Source organism: Pan paniscus, chromosome 8, assembly GCF_029289425.2.
Source record: "Pan paniscus chromosome 8, NHGRI_mPanPan1-v2.0_pri, whole genome shotgun sequence".
In the NCBI taxonomy this organism is placed as follows: domain Eukaryota; kingdom Metazoa; phylum Chordata; class Mammalia; order Primates; family Hominidae; genus Pan; species Pan paniscus.
This window is the reverse complement of record NC_073257.2, coordinates 30,437,616-30,465,114: the sequence shown is the minus strand read 5'-3', so window position 1 is coordinate 30,465,114 and position 27,499 is coordinate 30,437,616. Positions and strand designations below refer to the sequence as shown.

General features: G+C 42.3%; 1 protein-coding gene across 2 annotated transcripts; it reads left to right on the top strand.

The window, feature by feature from the left end:
- On the top strand, positions 1–27,263 carry HACD1 (3-hydroxyacyl-CoA dehydratase 1). 2 transcript variants are annotated; one of them, XR_010113227.1, is made up of 8 exons: positions 1–352; positions 13,425–13,542; positions 13,728–13,746; positions 13,824–13,912; positions 18,056–18,177; positions 23,093–23,271; positions 23,762–23,824; positions 27,087–27,263. XR_010113227.1 is itself a non-coding variant. In XM_034930056.3 (7 exons), exons 1-7 carry the CDS (start codon positions 96–98, stop codon positions 27,167–27,169), a joined length of 867 nt encoding a protein of 288 aa, XP_034785947.1. In that variant the 5' UTR covers positions 5–95; the 3' UTR covers positions 27,170–27,263. The 2 variants fall into 2 exon arrangements, 1 of the variants encoding a protein (XP_034785947.1); XM_034930056.3 differs by lacking the exon at positions 23,762–23,824 and having other exon boundaries at positions 5–352.
- The last annotated feature ends 236 nt before the right edge of the window (positions 27,264–27,499 follow it).

The window sequence follows — 27,499 nt, the reverse complement described above, 5'->3', positions numbered from 1 at the left end:
CGGGGCGGGGGCGTGACGGGCGGTGGCCGGGGGCGTCCGCTCCTCCCCCTCGCGGTCGATAGGGCTGGCTGCGCCGAGCCCCCTGCGCGCTGCACATGGGGCGCCTGACGGAGGCGGCGGCAGCGGGCAGCGGCGCTCGGGCTGCAGGCTGGGCAGGGTCCCCTCCCACGCTCCTGCCGCTCTCTCCCACGTCCCCCAGGTGCGCGGCCACCATGGCGTCCAGCGACGAGGACGGCACCAACGGCGGCGCCTCGGAGGCCGGCGAGGACCGGGAGGCTCCCGGCAAGCGGAGGCGCCTGGGGTTCTTGGCCACCGCCTGGCTCACCTTCTACGACATCGCCATGACCGCGGGGTACGCGCGCCGCGGGGCACCCTCGGGCCCTCCCCGCGCCGCGGTCCGCGGAGGTTCCGGGTTCAGGGGGCGCGGGCCGGGGTGTGAGGGGCGCGGGGGGCGCGGGCAGCGGCCGTGGGGGAGGGGAGCTGTCGCCGCGGCCACCGCCGGGGTTGAATGGAGCGGGCGGGGGGGCCGGGCCCTGCGCGCCGGGCATTGCCTAATACGGTGCACGGCGGGGCGCTGGCCGGAGGTTAAGTATAGACCCGGGCAGGAATGCGGTGCCGGCCCGCGGGGGAGGCGGCTGCGGCCCGGGCGCCGCTGCCTTCGCTGCTGTTGAAGGAGCGCCCAGCCCTGGCCACTCGATGGTCTCGGGAGCGCAGAGCTTCATGCTGCGATCGCTGGGCAGAGTTTTCGCCCCTGTTAATTTCACCGCGACTTTTTTTTTTTTTTTTTTTTTTTTTTAAAGCACAGCACGTCCTAGAGCTTGTCACTTGGGACGATTTTGAAATAACCACCCCACTTATCCCAGCGTGGAGCTCCTGCCCAGCATCTTTATGGCCTCAGGCTCCGTGGCTGATAAGCTGGACCTTGATTTTTGGCTTTGAGTATGACTTTGCAAGTTAAGGTTACACAATGACTGTCGCTCTTCGCAGAGCTGTCAAAGTGACTTTTGTGTCAACTGCTTCTCAAAACCTGTTGGGAAAATGCTTTTCCATTTCTCAATTGCACTGCCTTTTAAAAAACTTATTTTCCCATTTTCACTCGAAGTATTAACTTATGTAAACGCGAGGAAAAGTTTACTATTTTCTTTTTTTCTTTTTATTATTTATTTATTTATTTTGAGACGGAGTCTCGCTCGGTCTCGCAGGCTGGAGTGCAGTGGCGGGATCTCGGCTCACTACAAGCTCCGCCTCCCGGGTTCATGCCTTTCTTCTGCCTCAGCCTCCCGAGTAGCTGGGACTACAGGCGCCCGCCACCACGCCTGGCTAATTTTTTTGTATTTTTAGTAGAGACGGGGTTTCACCATGTTAGCCAGGATGGTCTCCATCTCCTGACCTCGTGATCCGCCCGCCTCGGCCTCCCAAAGTGCTGGGATTACAAGCGTGAGCCATCCCGCCCTGACAGTATTTTATTTTATTTTTTAGACGGAGACTCATTCTGTCGCCCAGGCTGGAGTGCATTGGCGCGATCTCTGCTCACTGCCAACCTCAGCCTCCGGAGTTCAAGCGATTCTCCTGCCTCGGCCTCCGGAGTAGCTGGGACTACAAGCGTGGGCCACCACGCCCCATTAATTTTTGTATTTTTGGTAGAGACAGGGTATCACCATGTTGGCCAGGGTGGTCTCGAACTCCTGACCTCAAATGATTCCCCCACTTTGGCCTCCCAATGTGCTGGGATTACAGGTGTGAGCCATCGCACCGGGCCTAATATTTTATTTTAATTTTTTAAAAATAGAGATGGCCTCTCACTGTGTTGGCTAGGCTGGTCTCAAACTCCTGGCCTCAAGCAATCCTCCCACCTCAACCTCCAAAAGTGCTGGGATTACCACTTCCGGCTTAATATTTTAAACTTTCTCCAGGGTTTATAGAAAAATGTGATTGACAAAAATTTAATAAATCTTTACCTATGGTGATTGAGTTTCTATTATGTGCTTAGCATATGATATTGAATGCCAAATACAGTTCATACAAATGTTGTTTACTGAGGACTGCAGGTGACTGTGTTGGTTATTTTAGGTGTATTTTTAGTCCTTTAAAGTCCTGTGAGGGGCACATGATATTACATTATATAGATTAGAAGAGTGAGGCACAGATACTTGCCCAAGATCACAGCCAGCAAGTGTCAGTCAGACATGGGTTTCAACCCGGACTCTCTGACTCCACTGTCCTGCTACTTCATCTTTCTTTCTTCCTAAATTATAATCTTGGAAAGAGAGAAAACTAATGTATTTACAACAATTCAGCAATCACGAAATGATGCTGCCTTTAAATGCATTCGGAACTGAAAGAATTCTCTCACCTCTGTGATAGTCTGGTTAATAAACGTTTCCGGAGCCGGGCGCGGTGGCTCACGCCTGTAATCCCAGCACTTTGGGAGGCCGAGGTGGGCGGATCACGAGGTCAGGAGATCGAGAACATCCTGGCTAACACAGCGAAACCCCGTCTCTACTAAAAATACAAAAAATTAGCCGGGCGCCATGGCGGGCGCCTATAGTCCCAGCTACTCCGGAGGCTGAGGCAGGAGAATGGCGTGAACCCGGGAGAGGGAGCTTGCAGTGAGCCAAGATAGCGCCACTGCACTCCAGCATGGGCGACAGAGTGAGACTCCGTCTCAAAAAATAAAATAAAATAAAATAAAATAAACGTTTCCTTTTATTTCCTTTTTTTTTCTTTTTTAAGCCAAGCCCTTGCTCTGTTTTCCAGGCTGGAGTGCAGTGGTGCTTACTACAGCCCCAACCCCGAAGCTCAAAGCGATCCTCCTGCCTCAGCCTCCTGAGTAGCTGGGACTACAGGCGCACACCACCATCCTCAGCTAATTTGAAAATTTTTTTGTAGAGTAGGCCGAGCACGGTGGCTCACGTCTGTAATCCCAGCACTTTGGGAGGCTGAGGCGGGTGGATCGCCTGAGGCCAGGAGTTTGAGACCAGCCTAGCCAACATGGCAAAACCCCGTCTCTATTAAAAATACAAAAATTAGCCGGGCATGGTGGCACACGCCTGTAATCTCAGCTGCTTGGAAGGCTGAGGCACGATAATCGCTTGAACCCAGGAGGCTGAGAGATCGTGCCACTGCACTCCAGTCTGCACTCTGTCTCACACAAAAAAATAAAACAATAATAATAATAATTTCTGTAAAGACAGGTTTTTGCTATATTGCCCAGGATGTTCTCAAGTGATCCTCCCACAATGGCTTCCCAAAGTTCTGGGATTACAGGTGTGAGCCACCGTGCCCAGCCAGTAAACATTTTGAAATATCTGCCTTGTGTTAACTGGGTGTCTGTCCTTTCTCTTTTCAGTTGACTCTCTGTCTTGAAAGCCAACTGATATTTCAAAAATGAACATCAATGCATAGCTCCAGTTTAAAGACTTCAGTGACTCCCTGCCACCTCCACCCTGATCTAAGGGATTCAGGCTGTCTGCCATTCAAGGCTTTTTGCAATCTGCTCCCGATTCCCCTTTCCAGTCAACTTGCATTTGATATCTCTGACTCACTCGTCCCTCAAAGCACCATGTATTTTCACAGCGCTCTGCTTCTGTGCTCAGGTTTTTCACTTTTGTATAATGTTCTCCTGTTATTCCCATGACTTCTAATCAAATCTACCTCTTTGAAGTTTTCCGGGTCTCCTGCCTTACCTGGTGCAGAATTAAATGCTTTCTCCATTCTGTCCCTCTGACCCTTCCCCGGCAAATCAGGGCTTATTCTAAACTTGTCTCCTTCTGCCTCTACTGAGAAGTTTCCTTGTCATATTTACAAAAATAAGGGATATTGAAATGGAATAATCTCTGTAACTGACTCTTCAGATGCTTTCTAGAGGCGGTGAGATTTGAAGAAGGAATAAGATTTGCATACATAGAGAGTAGACATTTCAGGTGATATAAATTCTGGAAATAGGTGTGATATGCAAGCCTGATGTATTCTCTTGATTGAACTGGAGGGTGCTGTTGGGGAATAGTGGTAAATAAGGTTGAAGAAGTTGTAGTGTTGAAATCGGGACAAGAACTTACACGTTTTATAGGGTGGACAGCAGAAGACTAGTTGAGGCTCTTTTTGTTCATTTAACTTATTTTATTTCTCTGTTAACAGAACTTTGGCGTGTTTATTAATTTTTTTGTAATAATTTTCAAAACAAGTGGGGAACAGTGGTATGCACCTGTAATCCCAGCTACTCAGGAGACTGAGGCAGGAGGATTGCTTGAGTCCAGTAGTTTAAGACCAGCCTGGGCAGCAAAGCGAGACCCCATCTCAAAAACAAAACACACACACACACACACACACACACACACACACACCCCCCAAATTGCAAAGCAATGGAATAGTATTTAAGAAATATTATAAAATTTTACATAAATGTAAAATACAGCTTGTTATTTTATCAGCCTATCACACACTTTCATTTTCTTTTTATCTTTCATATGAATATTTGACCTCTTCCAAGTTTTTTTGTTTTTGTTTTTGTTTTTTTTTTGAGAAGGAGTCTTGCTCTGTCACCCAGCTGGAGTGCAGTGGGGAGATCTCGGCTCACTGCAAGCTCCGCCTCCCGGATGCTCGCCATTCTCCTGCCTCAGCCTCCTGAGTAGCTGGGACTACTGGCGCCCGCCACCACGCCCGGCTAATTTTTTTTGGATTTCTAGTAGATACGGGATTTCACCGTGTTGGCCAGGTTGGTCTTGATCTCCTGACATCGTGATCCACCCGCCTCGGCCTCCCAAAGTGCTGGGATTACAGGCATGAGCCACCGCGCCCAGCCCCCTCTTCCAAGTTTTTACTCAAAACTTCATTCTCAAGGAGGCCTTACCTGGCCATCTTAATTTGAATAGTGAAACACGTACTCCTTATCTCCCTTGCCTGTTTATTTTTCTCCATCCCACTTTCTTTCATATGATTGTACAATACATTTTACTTATTCGCAATGCTTATTGTCTGTCATCTCCATTAGAGTGTAAACTCCATGAAGTACTCAATAAATATTTGAATGAATGAATGAGTGAATGTATTACAGCATTGTTGTTATAATATCTGCTGTATTGTATATTTTTCCATTTTCACTTAATAGTCTGTCAGGTTTTCATCTGTTTTTCATAATTATACTTTTTGACAGTTACATTTGAGTGTATAGAATTAATTATACCATAATGGATTAAATCATGCCCCTAATGACATTTTGCTTTTATTTGTTTCTGTTCAATTCGTGGCTTAGTGTAATAAATTCCTGGAAGAAGAATTACACCTTTAAAGGATGGAAGGATTTTTTAGGGTTTTTTTTTTTTTTTTTTTTTTTTTGAGATGGAGTTTAGCTTTGTTGCCTAGGCTGGCGTCAAACTCCTGGGCTCAAGTGACTTCCTGCATTAGCCTCATGAGTAGCTGGGATTACAGGTGAGTGCTACCATGCCTGGCAGATGTAAGGATTTTTTTTTTTTTTCAAGACAGAGTCTCGCTCTGTCGCCCAGGCTGGAGTGCAGTGGTGCGATCTCAGCTCACTGCAAGCTCCGCCTCCCGGGTTCATGCCATTCTCCTGCCTCAGCCTCCCGAGTAGCTGGGACTACAGGCACCCCCCACCACGCCTGGCTAATTTTTTTGTATTTTTAGTAGAGACGGGGTTTCACCGTGTTAGCCAGGATGGTCTCGATCTCCTAACCTCGTGATCTGCCTGCCTCAGCCTCCCAAAGTGCTGGGATTATAGGCGTGAGCCACCACACCTGGCCAGATGTAAGGATTTTTATGGCACTTGCTCATAATAGGGAAGTGAGCATTTCTCTCCCTCCCTCTCTCTTTCTTTCTGACAAATACTTTTGTGCCCGTATATATAAATGCATTGTCCTTCAAATACTTTAGGCCCTGTCCTTGAAGCAGGGTAACCTGGGGCATTAATATATAAACAACAATTGCAATAAAATAATGAGATAAGTGCTAAGCAGATGTGTCAGAGGACAGACAGGTAGGGAGAATTAGAGAAAGTTTTCTGTGAGAGATCACAGCATTTAAACTGAGCGGTGAAGGACTTAGTAGGCATAAGTGGGGAAACAGCATGAGTTAGAGGACAGAGATCTGAAATTGCAAGACATCTGTTGAGGCATCAAGAAGAGGGCTTGGGCCGGGCGCGGTGGCTCACGCCTGTAATCCCAGCACTTGAGGCTGAAGCAGGCGGATCACGAGGTCAGGAGATCGAGACCATCCTGGCTAACACAGTGAAACCCTGTCTCTACTAAAAATACAAAAAATTAGCTGGGTGTGGTGGCGTGCACCTGTAGTCCCAGCTACTCAGGAGACTGAGGCAGGAGAATCTCTTGAACCCGGGAGGCAGAGGTTGCAGTGATCCGAGACCATGCCACTGCACTCCAGCCTGGGCAACAGAGCGAGACTGTCTCAAAAAAAAAAAAAAAAAAAAAAAAAAAAGAAGAGGGCCTGAAGTGTAGAGTGGGAAATGAAGGCGTACGGGTAGCTTGGGGCATTGCACTGGGCCTTAGATGCTTTGCTAACATGTTTGGATTTTAGTCTGTACACAATACAGAAAGGTGTTGTTTAAAGGTTGTGTCTCATTCCTTTGTAGCTGGGTAACCTCAGATAAGCTACTTAACCTCTCTGACTCTTAGTTTTCTCATCTGTAAAGTTGGAACAGCACAACTACTTAGCTAGATTATAAAGGAATAAAGAGATAATGGATATGAAGTTCTTAGCAGGATGCCTGATGCACAGTGGATGTTTACAAATGTTCATTTTTATTCCTAGTGGTTTATTTAAAATTGTACTTTTTTTTTTTTTTGAGACAGAATCTGGCTCTGGAGTGCAGTAGCACCAGCTCAGCTCACTGCTCAGCCTCCCAGGCTCAAGTGATCCTCCCACCTCAGCCTCCCGAGCAGCTGGGACTACAGTCACGTGCCACCACACCTGGCTAATTTTTAAATTTTTTGTAGAAACAAGGTCTTGCCATGTTGCCCAGGCTGGTCTTGAACTCCTGGGCCCAAGCAATCCACCCACCTTGGCCTCCCAAAATCCTGGGATTACAGGTGTGAGCCACTGCGCCTGGCCTAAAATTGCACTTCTTGCAGAAAGAGAAAGTAAGATATTTTCACAGTATACTTAGTATGATTTAATAGAACAAGAAACCCAAGGTTCATTTCCCAGAATGTTAAGTAAGAGCCATATCTTTTATTGCTGCGTAGAATCTATTTTGTCGCTGAGGACAGATCCGCAAATGGACCTACCACAAATTGTTCATCCATCCATTTGTTGATGGACATTTGGGCTCTCTTCAGTTTTTGCTATTACAAATCAAGCTATAAGCATGCATGTACATGTCTATGTACGAACATATGCTTTTGTTTTGCTTGGGTAAATACCTAGGAGTGGAGGGGCTGGGTCATAGGGTAGTTAAGTGTTTAATTTCTTTCGTTCTTTTTTTTTTTTTTTGAGATGGAGTCTCACTGTGCCACCTACGCTAGAGTGCAGTGGTGCAACCTCGGCTCACTGCAACCTCTGCCTGTGGATTCAAATGATTCTCCTGCCTCAGCTTCCTGTGTGGCTGGGACTCCAGGCATGCGCCACCATGCCTGGCTAATTTTTTTTCTATTTTTAGTAGAGACGGGGTTTCACCAGGTTGGCCAGCCTGGTCTCAAACTCCTGACCTCAAATGATCCAACTGCCTTGGCCTCCCAAAGCGTAATTTCTTATGAAACCGCCAAACTGGTTTCCAAAGTGGTTATACCCTTTTATCTTCCCTCTCGCAATGAATGGGACTTCCCATTGGTGCACAACCTTGCCAACCCTTGGTGTGGTCAGTCATTGTAATTTTAGACATTCTGAGAAGTACATTCTGTTATCTCATTGGGATTTTGATTTTGTTTTCCCTAGTAGCTAATGATACTGAGTATCTTTTCATGTGCTTCACTTGCCAATCATATATCTTCCTGGGTATCTGTTCAAATCTTTTGCCCATTTTTAGCTGGGCACGGTGGCTCACACTTGTAATCCCAGCACTTTAGGAGGGCGAGGCGAGTGGATCATGAGGTCAGGAGATCGAGACCATCCTGGCTAACATGGTGAAACCCCATTTCTATTAAAAATACAACAAATTAGCCAGGCGTGGTGGCGGGCGCCTATAGTCTCAGCTACTAGGGAGGCTGAGGCAGGAGAATGGTATGAACCCGGAGGTGGAGCTTGCAGTGAGCCGAGATCGCGCCACTGCACTTCAGCCTGGGTGACAGAGCGAGACTCTGTCTCAAAAAAAAAAAAAAAAAACCTTTTGCGCATTTTTTTCTTTAATGGGCTGTTTGATTTCCTATTACAGGGTTTTGAAAGTTCTTTATACAATCTGGATACAAGTGCTTTACCAGATATGTGATTTGCAAATATTTTCTTCCAGTTTGGGCTTGATTTTTTATTCTCTTAACAGTGCCTTTCAAAGAGCAGGTGTCTAAATCTTAGTGAAATTCAGTTTCTCAAGCGTTTTTTCTTTTATGAATCTTTCTGCTTGACTCGTTATTGGCATGAGTGCCGGTGTACAATCAGTTGAAGCACTCACATATTGGCTGCTAAACAAAAGTATAACTTTTATCTAGAAAAGGCAGTTTAGAGGTGTCAATGAACAATATATGAAAGTATGGGCCAGATGTGGTGGCTCACGTCTGTAACCCCAGTACTTTGGGAGGCTTAGGCAGGCAGATCGCTTGAGGTCAGGAGTTCGAGACCAGCCTGGCCAACATGTTGAAACCCCATCTCTACTAAAAATACAAAAATTAGCTGGGTGTGGTGGCAGGTACCTGTAATCCCAGCCACTTGGGAGGCTGAGGCACGAGAATCACTGGAACCTGGGAGGTTGAGGTTGCAGTGAGCCGAAATCACACCAGACTGGGTGACAGAGCAAGACTCCATTTCAAAAAAAAAGGAGACAAAGTGTGGAGTATATGAAAGTTGAAGACTATCTTCGGTCCAAGCCTCCAAATGGCTAAAGGAGGTATACAAAGGAAATAGCAAGCTAGAATATTGTTTTTCAATGATTGTTGAAATAATGGATCTAGCCAATGATCATCAGTAACTGCTGGCATCACAAAAGAGAGAGTCTGGCTAGGTGCAGTGGCTCACACCTGTAATCCCATTACTTTGGGAGACTGAGGCAGGCAGATGGCTTGAGCCCAGGAGTTCAAGATTAGCCTGGGCAACATAGGGAGACCCCATCTCTACTAAAAAAAACCCCACAACAGCAAGAACAATAATGAGCCAGGTATGGTGGTACACCCCTGTGGTCCCAGCTACTCGGGAGGCTGAGGTGGGAAGATTGCTGAAGCCTGGGAACCCAAGGCTGCCATGAGCCATGGGCACACCACTCACTCCAGCCTGCGGGACAGAGCGAGAATCTGTCTAAAAAAAAAAAAAAAAAAATCCTAATTGCAGAAATTCCAGTTGCTTTTGAAATATTTTCTGTTTGTTTTATTATAGTTACTAAACCGATAGATGAAGGAAGTTCAAAACTAGTTCAATATAGGACCCTTAGAGAGACTTTCTTCGACTGTCACCCTTTCTGATGGAGGGCTTAGGAAATGAACCCTGATTCAATTGGCTCCTGGCCTTACTTAGGAAAAACAGACAAGAGGTTAGAATAGATGGTTCGATGGGTCCTTTCAAACCCCTGAGCCTGTCAATTTCTTTTATTTCCCACAGTTTAGTGAGTGGCATGATCATGATACTATGCTAGGTGGTACAATACTGCCACCTATGGAGCAACAGTAGAACTTGTTATAATGCTAACGATGCATGGATTTTTATACAATGCTGTTTAAAGATGTAGAAAACTTGCCATCCAAATGACTCCTTTGATTGGTAGGTTAATAACTGCCTCTCACACTTATCTTTTGTGGACATCTGATTTGGGTTCACCTAAAAAAGACAAGTGTATGGAAAATGTGAATGAAAATATCTTAATAAACTTTTTGTTTTCTTAGTAGAAGAAATATGGGGACTTTGAATTGAAGATAATGAAATCATAATACTTTAGTTTTGGAAGGTACCTAAAGCATGATTCCGATGAGTGCCGTAGGATCAGTCCAGCACTGAGTTCAGTGTTGGTGCTCACATGAGATGGATCCATCAGTTGTAGCCACAGTGAAGCTGGGGTAGAGTGGAAAGGGGTCAGGACTAGGGAGTCTAGAGACTGCAGAGGTTCTATTTCAGACTCAGTCATTAACTTACTCTAAGACTCAGGGTAAGTAACTGAATGTTCTGGAAGATGATATCTCATCTAAAAGAGTGGCCTTCAAACTTTTTGGATAGCATGCTACTATCAATTAAAATATTTGAGCATAGACTCTCCATATAACTTTAAAAATATATTTATAATGTAAATATGAATTGCTATCATTAGCTAGTATCTCAGGGCACAGTATATACTTAGAGCCAGACCGATACAGCATAGTGGCTTAAGAGCATATACTCCGAGCTTAGTGGTGGCTGTGTGACCATCTCTGCCTATTTCCTCAGTAGTGAAATAGGATAATAGAAGACCCTCGCCTCATAGGGTTATTGTGAGGATTTGAGGTTAATATGTTATGCATTGAAAACAGTGTCTAAGACATAGAAAGCACTCTGACAATACACTTATTATTTCATTGTTATTATCATGAATATGTCTGCATTTCAAAGGTCCTTGTGGTCCTTTCAGATATTTACTTGACTTCTTGCCAATCTGATAAACAAGTCATTGCTTTTACCTTATTATGTTCTAAGAATAGAAGTGTCATTCTGCCATCTTATTATTCTCTTGAGCATGCATTTTCATCAGATTCAGTTAGTAGATTCTTTGCAGGAATCTTCTCAAGCCATTTGTCCACTGTATGAGTGTTGTTTGGTTAAAAAAGTTAAAACTGCATGATAATTTTATATTTCATAAATCTACTTACTAGACTCTTTGGAGACTATCTAAAAGACTAGGGTAGCTCCTCATTTCCCTGGGTGAGTTATTAGAGCTTTTAAAAAGTTACAGATGAGGTAAGTTGCTTAAACTTAAACGTGCTTTTGTAATTGCAAGGGAAACTGGAAAAAAATAACTTCTCACTGGTGACTTTAGGAAGAGTAAGAAGTAGTATGAGAAAGCTGGTCTCCACAACTCTAGCTTATATTTAAAGCACGATTAATTCACAGAACATAAGCTATATTTATATGCAAACGTAAGTTTAAAAGCGAGGGCATATAGTATTTTTTTCTTTTTTCTTTCTCTCTCTCTTGTTTTTTTTGAGACAGGGTCTTTGTTGCACAGCCTGGACTGCAGTGGCACAAACATAGCTTACTGCAACCAGAGCCTCTGTGCTCAAGTGATCCTCCTACCTCAGCCTTCCAAGTAGCTGGAACCACAGGCATGTGCCGCCATGCCTCTAAAATTTGTTTTTTTTGTAGAGACGGGATCTTGCCATGTTGCCCAGGCTGTTTTTTTCTTTTCTTTTCTTTTCTTTTCTTTTCTTTTCTTTTCTTTTCTTTGAGACAGAGTCTCACTCTGTCACCCAGGCTGGAGTGCAGTGGCACCATCTCAGCTCACTGCAACCTCCGCCTCAGGGGTTCAAACAATTCTCCTGCCTCAGCCTCCCGAGTAGCTGGCACTATAGGTGCCCACCGGCACACCTGGCTAATTTTTGTATTTTTAATAGAGACGGGGTTTCGCTATGTTGGCCAGGCTGGTCTCAAACTCCTGACCTCAGGCGATCCACCCACCTCAACCTTCCAAGGTGTTGGGGTTACAGGGGTGAGCCACTACGCCTGGCCTCTTCTTTTGTTTTTTTTTTTTTAAACAACTTTTTGAAAGGAGGCCCATGGCTGATCTTCTATCTGTGGCTCGGCAATTGTTGTTGTTGTTGTTGTTGTTAGTGAAAATTAAGTAAATATTAATTGATGACTTTTTTTTTTTTTTTTCCCGAGATGGAGTCTTGCTCTGTCACCCAGGCTGGAATGCAGTGGCGTGATCTTGGCTCACTGCAACCTCCACTTCCCGGGTTGGAGCAATTCTCCTGCCTCAGCCTCCGGAGTAGCTGGGACTACAGGTGTGCGCCACCACGCTTGGCTAATTTTCGTATTTTTAGTAGAGACAGGGTTTCACCATGTTGGCCAGACTGGTCTCAAACCTCTGGCCTCAGGTGATCCACCTGCCTCGGCCTCCCAAAGTGCTGGGATTGCAGGTGTGAGCCACTGCACCCGGCCCATCTTAACTTTTTAAAGTGTAAGTTCAGTGGCATTAAGTACATTCACATTTTTGTGTAACCATTACTTCTTTCTGTCTCCATAACTTTTCATCTTGCAAAACTGAAACTCTGCACCCAGTGAACGCTAACTCCTCATTGCCCTATCTGTCCCCAGCCCCTAGCCACCACTATCCTACTTTCTGTCTCTATGAATTTGACTACCCTATGTATACCTCATATAAATTAAATCATACAGGCTGGGCATGGTGTCTCACACCATGTAATCCCAGCACTTTGGGAGGCTGAGGTGGATGGATCGCTTGAGTTCAGGAGTTTGAGACCAGCCTGGGCAACATGGCGAAAACCCATATCTACAAAAAATACAAAAATTAGCTGGATATGATGGCGCACACCTGTAGTCCCAGCTATGGGGAAAGCTGAGATGGGAGGATCGCTTGAGCCCTGGACGTCAAGGCAGCAGTGAGCCAAGACTGCGCCACTGCACTTCAGCCAGGGTGACAGAGTGAGACCCTGTCTCAATCAATCAATCAATAATTGTTCTTTGTTAAAGATGACAGCAACACATAATGCAAAAAAAGAAATTTTTTAAAGAAAAAATGATCATACAGTATTAGTCCTTTTGTGCCTAGCTTATTTCACATAGCATAAGGTCTTCAAGGTTTATCCGTGTTGCATGATATGTCAGAATTTCTTTTCCTTTTTAAGGCTAATATTCTATTGTCTGTATAGACCACATTTCTTTTTTTTTTTTTTTTTTTGAGACGGACAGCTCTGTCGCCCAGGCTGGAGTGCAGTGGCGTGATCTTGGCTCACTGCAAGCTCCGCCTCCCAGGTTCACACCATTCTCCTGCCTCAGCCTCCTGAGTAGCTGGGACTCAGGCGCCCACCACCACACCCGGCTAATTTTTTGTATTTTTAGTAGAGACGGGGTTTCACCGTGTTAGCCAGGATGGTCTCGATCTCCTGACCTTGTGATCCGCCCGTCTTGGCCTCCCAAAGTGCTGGGATTACAGGCATGAGCCACCGTGCCCGGCCTGTATAGACCACATTTCAAGTATCCATTCACTCACTTATGGACACCTGGGTTGCTTTTACCTTTTCACTATTTTGAATAATGCTGCTGTAAACACAAATGTATAAATCAGTGGTATTAAGTTCGAAAGAACTTTATGAAATACTTTTTTTTTTTAGGTGGTTGGTTCTAGCTATTACCATGGTACGTTTTTATATGGAAAAAGGAACACACAGAGGTTTATATAAAAGCATTCAGAAGACACTTAAATTTTTCCAGACATTTGCCTTGCTTGAGGTAAGTTTTCCATCATGCTGTTTTTCTATTGCTGTAATATTTATGTGAACATTTTTTGTTGTGCAAAATCAATATGATTTTGCTGATTACATACCACCTGTGGATTTGCTGAATACCAACGTTGACAGTGGTTTATTTAATGTTTTCTATTATTGACGTAATGATTTTTTTCTATTTGCTTACAGATAGTTCACTGTTTAATTGGTGAGTTTTTGCTTTAATTTTATACTTTTATTATAAATTGCCTTTAGGGCAATAGTTGACTTGTTTTTCTTTTTAAGGAATTGTACCTACTTCTGTGCTTGTGACTGGGGTCCAAGTGAGTTCAAGAATCTTTATGGTGTGGCTCATTACTCACAGTATAAAACCAGTAAGTGACACAAACATGTTGTCTACTTGAGCCTGCAGGAAAGCTTTCCATTCATAGGAATCTAAAATATTAACATCTGTATATTTCAGGAAGTGGAAGCGTTGGACAAAAAGGAGTTGGGTTTGAGTTTGAGATATTGTGCATTGACTTAGTGCCTTAGCAGAATGACTTTGAAACACAAACAATCCCAAATATTGGCATCTTAGATCCGTAATATATTCTCCTTTGATATTTTCCAGTTTTTGAAATCAGTATTCAGATTCTGTCAAATAACCTGCAGAAAATGTTCTTTTCTATAGAAGTTTCTTTTCAATCCAAGTTGTCCTCTTTGATTATGTAATCGAAGTTGTCAGTATACAATTTATTATTTCTGGCCAGGCGCAGTGGCCCACACCTGTAATCCCAGCACTTTGGGAGGCCAAGGCGGGTGGATCACCTGAGCTCAGAGTTTGAGACCAGCCTGGCCAACATGGTGAAACCCTGTTCCTACTAAAAATACAAAAATTAACCAGGCGTGGTGGCGAGCACCTGGAATCCCAGCTACTCAGGAGGCCGAGGCAGAAGAATCACTTGAACCCGAGAGGCAGAGGTTGCATTGAGCTGAGATTGTGCCACTGCACTCCAGCCTGGGCGACAGAGCGAGACTCCATCTCAAAAAAAAAAAAATTATATCTTATTTAGCATTGAGTATTACAGCAACAGACATAAAAAGTAAATGCAGTTCTGTAGATCTGAACAAACGGAAAAGACTGAAAGTTAGAAGGGGTCAAAGGATAAAAATTTTAGTTAGGAGGAATTAAGTTCAAGAGATCTATTATGCAACGTAGTGACTATAGTTAATAGCAATGTATTGTATATTTGAAAATTGCTAAGAGAATAGTGATCTTACCACAAGTAAATAAGTATATAAGGTAATACATAGGTTCGTTAGCTTGATTTAGCCATTTCACAATGCGTACATATTTCAGAACATCATGTTGTACACCATAAATATATGCAATTTAAATTTTCAATTAAAAATAATTGTCAAAAAATTGCTAAGGAGCTTTAGGAAAAATAAACAATTTTTATTGAGGCATGACAGGAGACAGACCTAATTATTGAATCTAATTAATGATTCAAACCTTTCAGGCGAGATAGACACCATGCTGCTATGTCAAGATATTGGGCATTTTAAACCCATGACAGGGCCGGGCGAGGTGGCACACGCCTGTAATCCCAGCACTTTGGGAGGCCAAGGTGGGTGAACCACCTGAGGGTCAGGAGTTCGTGACCAGCCTGGCTAACGTGGTGAAACCTCATCTCTACCAAAAATACAAAAATCAGCCAGATGTGGTGGTGGGCGCCTGCCATCCCAGCTATTCGGGAGGCTGAGGCAGGAGAATTGCTTGAACCTGGGAGGTGGAGGGTGCAGTGAGCTGAGATCGCACCACTGCACTCCAGTTTGGGTGACAGAGTGAGGCTCCATCTCAAAAAAAAAAAAAAAAAATTAAACCCATGACAGGAACATTTCCTATGTCAACCCTTCTGACCTTCTTGACAGCCTTTAGAGCTTCCTGTCTACTCGAGGACAGATCTCTGGCCTCCTTTCCATTTCTCAGATGCCTTTCTTAGATGCTTGGGGACTGACACCTGACCTCTTCTCTGTTCCTCTTAGCTTCACTGGCCTCCTGTCTACATGGGGACAGCTCACTGACCTCCTGCTCTTTATACTTTATCCCTCTTGACTGGTATCTTTCACTCATCTTGCATGATTTACCTGCACCCTAAACAGCGACTGCCATGCAGATAGTGCAGATAGCAGTGAGCACATGAAATGGGAGAGGCAAACTATTAATTAACTTTGCCTACTAGTTTAAAAGCAGGAGGACAGCATTAACAGACTAGAAGAGAGACTCTTCCAGGCAGTGAGGGAATATAATAGCTGAGTTAGGACCACCATGAGTCTGAAGAATGAAGAAGAAAGACAACATTAACTAGACATTAACTAGAGAGATGGAGGTAAAGGGAAGCTTGAGAGTCGCGAGTTCCAAAAATAAAACAGGACCCATCTGCCCAATTTATCCTCCAGAGGATCACTGCCTTAATATTCCTATTTATTTTTTGCTGACGATAATTTCCCACTGGTACCTATTCAGCACTCGTTAATTAATTCAACCAATATTATTGAATGCGTTCTCTACACCTGGTGCTGTGCAAATTTCTGGATTTACAGAAATGAATAAGGTGGGCGGGTGGGGTGGCTCACGCCTATAATCCCAGCACTTTGGGAGGCTGAGGCAGGTGGATCACTTGAGGTCAGGAGTTGGAGACCAGCCGGGCCAACATGGTGAAACCCTGTCTCTACTAAAAATTCAAAAATTAGCCAGGTGTGGTGGTGCACGCCTGTAGTCCCAGCTACTCGGGAGGCTGAGGCAGGAGAATCGCTTGAACCCAAGAGGCAGAGGTTGCAGTGAGCCGAGATCGCATCACTGCACTCCAGCCTGGGTGACAGAGCGAGATTCTGTCTCAAAAAAAAAAAAAGAACAAGGCAATCCCAGCTGTCCAGTGTACTGGCTGTTGGGAAGTGGGGGACACTTAACGTCAAATCATGCACAATGCTAATCATGCACCTTATCTGTTCCCGGCAGTGTGCTGGGATATGGCTGTTGATAAAACAAACATGGTTCTCACCTGGTGGAGCCTATACTTGGGAGAGAAGCTAAACAAACATTTAATCATATAAGTGTTAAGTGCTTTGAAGCAAGAGCTCGGTATGCGTTGCGGTATGCCTAGGGACTTAGTCTGACGTCAGGAGTGAAAGAAGGCTTCCCTTAAGGAGGGATACAGATGTTGAATGCTGACATGTACAAGAGTTAGCCAGACAACTCTTAGTACAGATTGGCAAATGCCACAACACAGATATGAACAAAGTACAGTAGAAGAAGGGTGCTGGGCTGGGCATGGTGGCTCATGCCTGTAATCCTAGCACTTTGGGAGGCTGAGGCAAGCAGATTACATGAGATCAGGAATTCGAGACCAGCCTGGCCAACACGGTGAAACCCCGTCTCTACTAAAAATACAAAAATTAGCAGGGCATGTAATCCCAGCTACTCCGGAGGCTGAGGCATGAGACTCATTTGAACCTAGGACGTGGAGGTTGCAGTGAGCCGAGATCATGCCACTGCACTCCAGCCTGGGTGACACAGCAAGACTCCGTCTCACATAAATAAATAAATAAACTAAATAAATAAATAAAGGTGGTGAGCAAATAACTGCTCAGGGTGAGAGGAGAGGGTTGGAGTCAGTTTTCTAGAGGGCGAGATGTTTTAGCTGAATCTTGAAAGATAGGAAAATATTTTTTATGGAATAAGAGAGTAACATTCCAGTGAGAGTGAATAGCATGTGTTAAATTGCACAAGTTCAGAGCATATTCTGGAAATAACAACATCTAGTGTCACCAGAGAGAGAAGTAGGTAGAAGGGTTGGGTAATTGTAGATGAAGTTGGAGAGATTTCCGAGCAAGGATTGTAAAGAACCTTGAATATGGTGCCCAGGTATTAGGGCTCATCCTCTTATTCTGTTAAGAAGTGTGGGACCAGTGAAACTTTTAAATCACAGGACTTAGCTGATTCCAATTTGTTTTTTATGTATTTGTTTCTTTGACTTCTTTTTAAAAGAAAACTTGCATTCATGAGGACAATAAAGAGAGGAAAGACTATTAGGAAACAGTTACAGTAGTCAAGATGAGAGATGATAAATCCCTGAATTAAAATAGTAGTAAAAGGGCCAAAGATGAGTGAACAATTCAAGCGTTGGTCCTACAGTAGAACAGGTGTGATTCAATGATTACTAGAAGTAGGAGGGTCAGATTTTGGTTTCAGCAAGGTAACATTGTCCTCCGATGATAGCGTTATTGCCTGAAGTGAAGGACGAGGGAAGAAAAACGAGTCTATGGTCAACTATTCCTGTGCATAAGATACGTTTAAGTTCCACGTTTATAATTAATTATGTTAATGGTGACTGCATTAAGTTTTCTATATTGCATTTGCCTAACCCTAACATTCCATTATAAATAAAAGGCAATAAATAAGTAAAGTAAGTACCTTCACTGAAAAGTAAGTTCTAGGTTGAATGACACTGGGTTTCTCTGTAATTCTGCAGATCCAGAATGAAGAGAGTGTGGTGCTTTTTCTGGTCGCGTGGACTGTGACAGAGATCACTCGCTATTCCTTCTACACATTCAGCCTTCTTGACCACTTGCCATACTTCATTAAATGGGCCAGGTGGCGATATCTTGCAGTTTAGTTTCTCATTGTCCTGTGCATGCTTATTTTGTGTGCTAACGCCAGAGAATTAAAATTCGTGTTTCAGCCCCACGATGCCAGAATGCTGTTATAGGAGGTATAACTGGTATAACTAATAATTATACAAGTTATGATTTGTATTCTAAAAGCTTAATGATCAGAGAGGAATCGTATTAATAAATATTTTGAGTGAAATCAATGTGAGACAAATTGTGGTATCCTCAACCTCAGAATTAGTCATTCATTTTTTTTTGGAAAGCACAATATACATTTTTGGAATTAGCTTACATAAGCAGTACCAAAATATGTTTTTTTGTCTGTGATGTAAATTATTTTAATAGTCAATCTAGCAGCCACAATATATACCATTTACACAATGCGATTGGTTTTTTTCTTTGCTTTAAGTTGCAGAGACATTTTTAAAAGTCACACTTACTTAAAATTGTATTATTTGGAATGTGGATAAAATGTATATTTGAAGGGCTCCAAATATATCCTAAAGCAACCGTTTTTAAAGCAAAAGATATCTGTTCTTCTTGAAGTTTGAATTCTTTGAGCAATTGACATTTTAGAAAGTTATTATAAAAGCAAAACTGCTCTTTGGAGAACAAGTCACAAATCAGTATAGACTTGTTCATTTGATTCTTTGTATTGTACTTTATGGTAGCAATAACAATGACAAATGCTGTGTGCCTACTGCATGCCTGAGATGTAGGTATGAACAAAACAAATTCTCTGTCTTATGATGAAGACAAAACATAAACTAATAATATGTGATATGTCAGGTGGTGATAATTGCTGGGATTATAGGTGTGAGCCACCATGCCTGGTCAATTACTATTTTTTAATCTCATGTATTATACATGTTCAAATATAATAAATGAGAATATATAAACCAAAAAGAAGGAAAACCACTTTTAAATTACTTATAATCTCTCTAACCAAGGACAACCACTGTTAATTGTGTTTTATGGGTTTTTTTCTCTTTTTTTTTTTTTTTTGAGACAGGGTCTCATTCTGTCACCCAGGCTGGAGGGTAGTGGCACGATCTCGGCTCACTTCAATATCCACCACCTGGGCTCAAGCGATTCTCCTGCCTCAGCCTCCCAAGTAGCTGGGAGTACAGGCGCAGGCCACCACACCTGGCTAATTTTTGTATTTTTTGTAGAGATGGGGTTTTACCATGTTGCCCAGGCTGGTCTCGAACTCCTGAGCTCAGGTGATCCACCCACCTCGGCCTCCCTAAATGCTAGGATTACAGGTGTGAGCCACTGCGCCTGGCCATGTTATATATTCTTTTTGACTTTTTAATATTCTCTAGCTCTTTTTTAGACACTTGCGGCTTACCACTTTGTATATGATGAGATACTTTGAAATTATAATTTGAACTTAAGTGTCTTGTCTGTCATAAGAAGGTTTTACTACCATTTATATGGATTTGGTTGGTTTTAATCTTACTGTACATGAAAATGTATTTACCTTTAGTGACTGGGCTTTTTAAAGGTTGGCAGTTTTGAATGTAGCTGGACTCTAATCCTAGAACACATCAATATCATTTCGCATGACAATGTTCTGGACCTCTGGCACCTTTGAAAATACTAACTTACCATATAGTCTCTTTTCATGTGCTGAATTTACAAAATTTGTCTGAAGAGGATAGCAGAATGTACATTGCATATTTTCCTGAGGTCGGCACATTAGACTTGATGGCTTTGTGTGTCTGTCTTTTGGAATGCATTTGCATGTCTTGAGTGTCTGGAAAAGATAAAAACTCTGCCATCGTATGTTTAAATTTGCTGTTTAGAAAGTGTTTATCCATTGCAGGCTGGGCATGGTGGCTCATGCCTGTAATCCCAACACTTTGGGAGGCCAAGGTGGGCGGATCACTTGAGGTCAGGAGTTCCAGATCAGCCTGGCCAACATGGTGAAACCCCATCTCTACTAAAAAATTAAAAAATTAGCCACATGTGCCTGTAATCCCAGCTACTTGGGAGGCTGATGCAGGAGAATTGCTTGAACTAGGAGGTGGAGGTTGCAGTGATCTGAGATCACACCACTGCACTCCAGCTTGGTGACACAGCGAGACTCTGTCTCAAAAAAAGAAAGTGTTTATCCATTGCCTTAATGTTAAACAAGTTATACAGTCTTTCAGCTTTGAAATCATATGTTACATAATACTTTGTCAGTTGATCATAATCATAAATAATTATGTTTCATGTCAAAAAGATCTTAAAAATCCCAGCCATCTAAATATGTTTCCCAACTCCATTAAGTAATGTAAAATAATATTTGTATTTATGTTCAGATGTTGAAGCTGTTGTTCTCAAATAAAACTACACTTTAGAAATGGCTTCTTAGTTATAAGTAGTTTGGCCTATTGTTACAGTTTGAATATACTTTGATTCTATTTATGTGTCATAAGTGTTCTTGGAAAAGTCCTCAGAATAGGTAATTGTATATATTAAGCTAGGTTTTTCATATTGATTTAAAATGCACTCCCTTCAAAAAAATTTTAGATAGTAATTGGGAACCTTCAAAGAAGCATTGTATCTTTTTTTTTAATGTGGTCTATCCATAGTTAAATCTCCCATACTGCCCTCAGAACTTAGAGAGGTAGTAACATGCAATCTTTTTGAAGTGCAAGTAAAGTCAAATTATATAATTTGTTCCCATTTCATTAGAAATTTTCATTGCCCTTAAGACTTTCAACTAGCTTATTGTAGCAGTGTTAATTTTTTCTTCTATTGAAGAACAATCCTGCCAAAAAAAAAAATCTTTTGAAAACCACATAAAGTAAAAATTGCAACTTAATCAGTTTGGGTATTTTACTGAGACAGGTATATAAAATGTCCAGTTATGGGATTTAATAAATTGAGGTGTAGGGAAAGATTGATTTAAATGATACACAAATAACTACCCAAAACTGGTAAGAAAGCAGGGAGTTTCTCCAAGGCCAGGAAGGGATTAACAGGTACAGTGAAGGAATCATTCTTCTTTCTTGAACAGCTCATCTATTTTGGCAAATAATTCTGCCCTTCTCCCCATCTCTTATCTTCGCATATCCCTGACATACAGGAATAAGGTGATTTTTAATTTGTCTCCAAGCTTCTTCAATACTGACAACTTTGACTTTTCTTTATAGATATTTCTTAATGCCAACAAAATGATTAAATAAAATACAGATTAATTTGATTTCTTTTTCCATCAAAATGTTGGCCTTTTGTTTTAAATTAAAAACATTTTTCTTTTTTTAAATTAAATTTATTTTTTTGAGACAGGGTCTCGCTGTGTCACCCAGGCTGGAGTACAGTGGTGTGGTCTTGGCTCACTGCCCCCTTGACCTCCTAGGCTCAAGCAATCCTCCTGCCTTAGCCTCCCAAGTAGCTAGGGTGACAGACATGCACCACTGTGCTCTGCTCATTAAATTTGTTTTTGTGAGACGGGGTCTTACTATATCGCCCAGGGTGGTCTTGCACTCTGGCCTCTTAAGTTTTCTGTGGTAACTGTTGTATAGTGACTGAGTCAGAGAAAAATGATTTTTTTTTTTAATGAAGAAATATGATCATCTTGGATCCTTTAGGCCCCTCTTATTGGAGACCAGCCAGTAGAACACAGAGTGTTTCCTAATTGGAAGCATACAGGATGCCTGGCCTACTGTGTGTTCCAGACCTTGCCACAGACCAAATGAACACATGATGACTTTGGATTTAGAGCAGAACTTTCTTAGCTCTACTTTAAACAAGCTAACTCTTCTTTTAATGTGGGAATTCAGGAACTAACTTGTCAATTTATTTTGTTACGGTAGCAGTTTTAGACAATATAATATACTCATTAGTAGCTACTCATGCTTCAGGTGGTATTATCAGTTTTCTGCAATAATTGGTTTTCATTAGTAACCACAAAGACTTTTTCAAATGCCTCTTAAAAATAACTACCTTGGTAATTTCAAGGTTTAGATATAAAATTTAGGATAATCACTGGTCTTTTTAAACGCAGTGTTTGATCAATAAATTACTAGCTGCCGCGGACAAAAGCAGTCATTTGTGATTTTATGCACCAAAGAAGTTACCATTACAATACTTTTTTCAAAGCTACATAGGCCGGGCATGGTGGCTCATGTCTGTAATCCCAGCACTTTGGGAGGCTGAGGCGGGTGGATCACCTGAAGGCAGGAGTTCAAGACCAGCCTGACCAACATGGTGAAACCCCGTCTCTACTAAAAATACAAAAATTAACCAGGCGTGGTGGCGGGCGCCTGTAGTCCCAGCTACTCAGGAGGCTGAGGCAGGAGAATTGCTTGAACCCGGGAGGTGGAGGTTGCAGTGAGCCAAGACTGTGCCACTGCACTCCAGCCTAGGCGACAGAGTAAGACTCCCTCTCAAAAAAAAACCAAAAACAAACAAACAAACAAACAAACAAACAAACAAACCCACCAAAAATTAGCTGGGTGTGGTGGCACACACCTGTAATCCCAGCTACTTGGGAGGCTGAGGCAGGAGAATTACTTGAACCCAGGAGGTGGAGGTTGCAGTGAGCCAAGATTGTGCCGCTGCACTCCAGCCTGGTGACAAGAGCGAACTCCATCTCAAAACAAAAACAAGAAAAACTACATATACAATTTTTAATACATGAAAGTATTTTGGTACTCTAAAATAAGTTGATACTATTTTATTAAAAAGACATTGCCTATTATGGAAACTGGTATTAGGAAAAAAAGGATGATAATCAATAAGCAAATGATTAAAGTAGAACTATTAACCTTACGTAAGGTTATTGTAAATATGTAAAGAAAAGAGAACTTTGAAGTTTAAATTTAGTAGTAGCAATAGACCTGCAATGTAAAGTCTAATGATTATTCTAGAAAAATAATTCTCTGAGGTTTTTCTTTCTCCAGATATAATTTTTTTATCATCTTATATCCTGTTGGAGTTGCTGGTGAACTTCTTACAATATACGCTGCCTTGCCATATGTGAAGAAAACAGGAATGTTTTCAATAAGACTTCCTAACAAATACAATGTCTCTTTTGACTACTATTATTTTCTTCTTATAACCATGGCATCATATATACCTTGTAAGTATATACTTATTAGTACTTTGATTTGACATATGATGTGGAGATTTTTGAAAGGATATAATAATATGCAAGGGGAAATAATTAGAAATAATTGCTTACAAATACATTAAAACTTCAGTTTAACCCCATATTTACTGATAATTTGGGAAAAGTGAAGGGAGATAGAGGCAGAAGACAGTTCATTAGCTATGAGAATAAAGGCAGGTAAATTAACGCATGGATTATTGCTTTCTCAAAATCATTTAAACATCAGCTTAGTATGATTTTTTTAAAGAAAGATAAAAACAAATCATGTTTAAAGCATTAGTGCACTTTTTACAAGCATTTAGAATTATATGTCTGAGTATAAACACTGTGTCCAAGAAAATTTCAGATCATTTCTATCTATTCATTAAGCATATACTTGGAAAAATCATCTAGGAGTAGTTTTGAGTCTTATTTGTGTTGCTCTATGTACTTGCAAATAATAAAGCCTCTTTTCTTAAAGGATTTTGAATAAATCAGCCTCTTCACTAATTTCTCATCATCTTTCAGCAGTTGCAGTGAATTGGTAAGGCTTTACTCCATTTAAGTGCTGCTAATAGTGAGGCTGGGCTCCGTGGCTCATGCCTATAATCCCAGCACTTTGGGAGGCCGAGGCAGGTGGATCAACTGAGGTCAGGAGTTCGAGACCAGGCTGGCCAACATGGCAAAACCCTGTCTCTACTAAAATACAGAAATTAACTGGGCATGGTGGCGCATGCCTGTCATCTCAGCTACTCAGGAGGCTGAGGCAGGAGAATCATTTGAACCTGAGAGGCAGAAGTTGCAGTGAACTGAGATGGTGCCATTGCATTCCAGCCTGGGCAACAAGAGTGAGACTCTGTCTCAAAAAAAAAAAAAGGCGGGGGGGCTAATAGTGATATATTTTTAAGTCAAATATTGATAGCTCTAAAATCTACATCGACATGATACAAATTATTTCATCTAAAGGAGATGCGCATAAAACTTGGCCAGCCCCTTGAGGTCTCCAACTTTTTTTTGTTGTTTTTTTTGAGACAGAGTCTTGCGCTTTTGCCCAGGCTGGAGTGCAGTGGCGCCATCTCAGCTCACTCCAATCGCTGCCTCTCAGGTTCATGGGATTACAAGCACCTGCCACAGTGCCCACCTAATTTTTGTATTTTTAGTAGAGACGAGGTTTCACCATATTGGCCAGGCTGGTCTCAAACTCCTGACCTCAAGGGATCCACCCACCTTGGTCTCCCAAAGTGCCGGGATTACAGGCGTGAGCCCCTGCCCCCGGCAGATGTCTCCAACTTGTATCTTTCCCAAAGTCAAAATTGACTTAGTGGTGAAAGATATGTTTTCCCCTTGTCTTCTACCACTTCAGCCTGATTCTGTATCTGATTTTCTACCCCAGCCAGTTCGGGAGAGCTAAGGAGGGGATGCCTACTCTATTGGTTCACATCCCTCTCTTTTCCCAATGGCAGGTTAATGGTAGCATTACTTGAACTGAACCAGAGCTTGCTTCGGTGTCTGTCTGACAGTTACAGGTTCAAACAGTGGGTTCTCTTCCTCCTCATGGCCTTTGAGGCATCTCCATGGAAATGGAGAGCCTGAAGCACCTTTTTCAGTTGTCCTGGGAGATGTAGACTCTGGCCTGTACCAGTAGCAGCTTCCCAGTTCACCATGCTGCCAGCTACTGAGTCCCACTGGCCAGAGGATCACTCAGCCCAGAACATGTTTTCCACTGCATTTTTTTTAAATTCCCTCCTCCCCCTGCATTCTTAATGTTAGTAATAAATCAATTAATTTTACTTTACTTATTAAATCCTTTGCTAATTAAAAGTACTTTTTGAGTACTTAGTATTCAAAAGTAGTAGTATTATTTCTCATTTACATTAAGATGAAAGAGGTTAAGTGAGTTGCTTAAAAATCACTAGCTTGTGGCCTGGTGTGGTGGCTCACACCTGTAATCGCAGCACTTTGGGAGGCCAAGGTGGGTGGATCGCTTGAGGTCAGGAGTTCAAGACCAGCCTGGCCACCATGGTGAAACCCCGTCTCTACTAAAAATACAAAAATTAGCCAGACATGGTAGTGGGCACCTGTAGTCCCAGCTACTCAGGAGGCTGATGCAGGAAAATCACTGAAACCGGGGAGGCAGAGGTTGCAGTGAGCCAAGATTACACCACTGCACTCCAGCCTGGGTGACAGAGTGAGACTCCATCTCAAAAAAAAAAAAAAAAGAAAAAATCACTAGCTGGTGAGTAAAGCCAGGGTTTGAACTCAAGCCCATACCTTCTGTTCAGCTACTCGGAATTTTATGGAAGTATTTACAATAATTGGTCAGTGAGTTTAAGTAATTATGACCTGAGTAAATTTAGTCCCCTAGGTATATATAATGTGATGGTAACCTTTCTTAAGTTAGGAAGAACCTAAATAGAAAGACATAAAACCTATTGTGTATTTTTGCTCTGTTTGAGCTAAGTTTTATAAAGAAATTTTTATCCAAAGTTGCCTAAGCAGGATATTCAAAGCTTGTTTTGTGATAAGGTTCATTGGTTTGATTATTCTGATCATCATATTCAGAAATATTTTTACACTGGCATTGTTTATAGCTGATATTAATTTGTTTATCCACCAACATTTATACTATGAAACACTGGTTTGAAACACTGGTTCAAATTGGTTCAAAATATTCTTCAAATTTGACTGGACAGATGACAATTTGTCCAACTGACCTAATAACATATGTATTTATGTATTATTATATAATGGATTAAATACCCTTACACCCAGCCAGGAGGAGCTTCTGCTTTAGCCTCTGTTAAGAGGACCTTGCTGTAGCCCTTCTGTGGTCACTCCACACAGCACCCCACTGCCTTCTAGATCACATTCTAGAAACCTGAGACCATGGAATTTGCTACCCAGAGGGCAATGAGCATGCATCTGGGCCCTAACCAGGCTTCTTCCTTGATCCATGGTCCTGAGGGTTAACCATGTATCAGTATACGCACCCCTGAGGAAACAGGATAGCCAGGGGGCAGCTGTTTGTGAGGGGTATGGATGAAGCTTAGATGTATGCACCCGGGTATCCTCACACATGTGCAGGAGACCCCTTGCAGTACAGGATACAGCCAGTAGAATGGAGAAGAGGAGGCTGGGTGGGCCAGTTTTCCCTGTGCTGGAATGTTCTGGCGCAGCATTCCAAAGAGTTCAGAATTCTAAACTCAAACATGGTCTTCCTGGTCATTATGAAGGTATTTTTATCAAGGTATTTAAGTTTGTTAAAAACAAGCAAAAATAGGCCGGGCGCAGTGGCTCATGCCTGTAATCCCAGCACTTTGGGAGGCCGAGGCAGGCGGATCACTTGAGGCCAGGAGTTCAAGACCAGGCTGACCAACCTGGTGAAATCTCATCTCTACTAAAAATAGAAAAATTAGTCAGGTGTGGTGGTGATGCATGCCTGTAATCTCAGCTACTCGGGAGACTGAGGCAGGAGAACTGCTTGAACCTGGGAGGCAGAGGTTGCAGTGAGCTGAGATCATGCTACTGCACTCTAGCTGGGGCAATAGAGTGAGACTCTCTCTCAGGAAAAAAAATAAATAAGCAAAAGTAAAAACAAAACCTCAACAGTTACAGCATTAGAATATTTAGGCATGTGGTATGTGGGCTTCCATTTGCACTCTTATACTCTTGAGCTCTGTAAATATCCGGGGAAGAGCAGTGGTATGGGATGTATTTACTCTCTAACATTGCCACATTTAACAGGTTTCAAGTATAAATAATTTAAAGCAATAGCTTATTTTTCTTTGTTTTCTTTTTCACTGAAGTGTTTCCACAACTCTATTTTCATATGTTACGTCAAAGAAGAAAGGTGCTTCATGGAGAGGTGATTGTAGAAAAGGATGATTAAATGATCTCTGCAAACAAGGTGCTTTTTCCAGAATAACCAAGATTACCTGAGTCCAAGTTTTAATAACAAGAATAAACAACTTTGTGAAATATCATGGATTGTATGGTTTCTTAAAATATAACTTGAGACGTGTGGTATTTGCCAGTATTTGTGTTCCTCTTGTGCCAGATCTATTTTTTACAAGAACTGTGCAAATATCAGTAACTTTTGGGTAGGTATTGATTATTAGGAAAATAATTAGGTGTATTATCTGGGGGAAAAAAAAACTTTTGCTAAGTTTTTTTTGAAAAATGCTCAAAGCTTTTTAAATCAATATTTAGAAATTAGTTT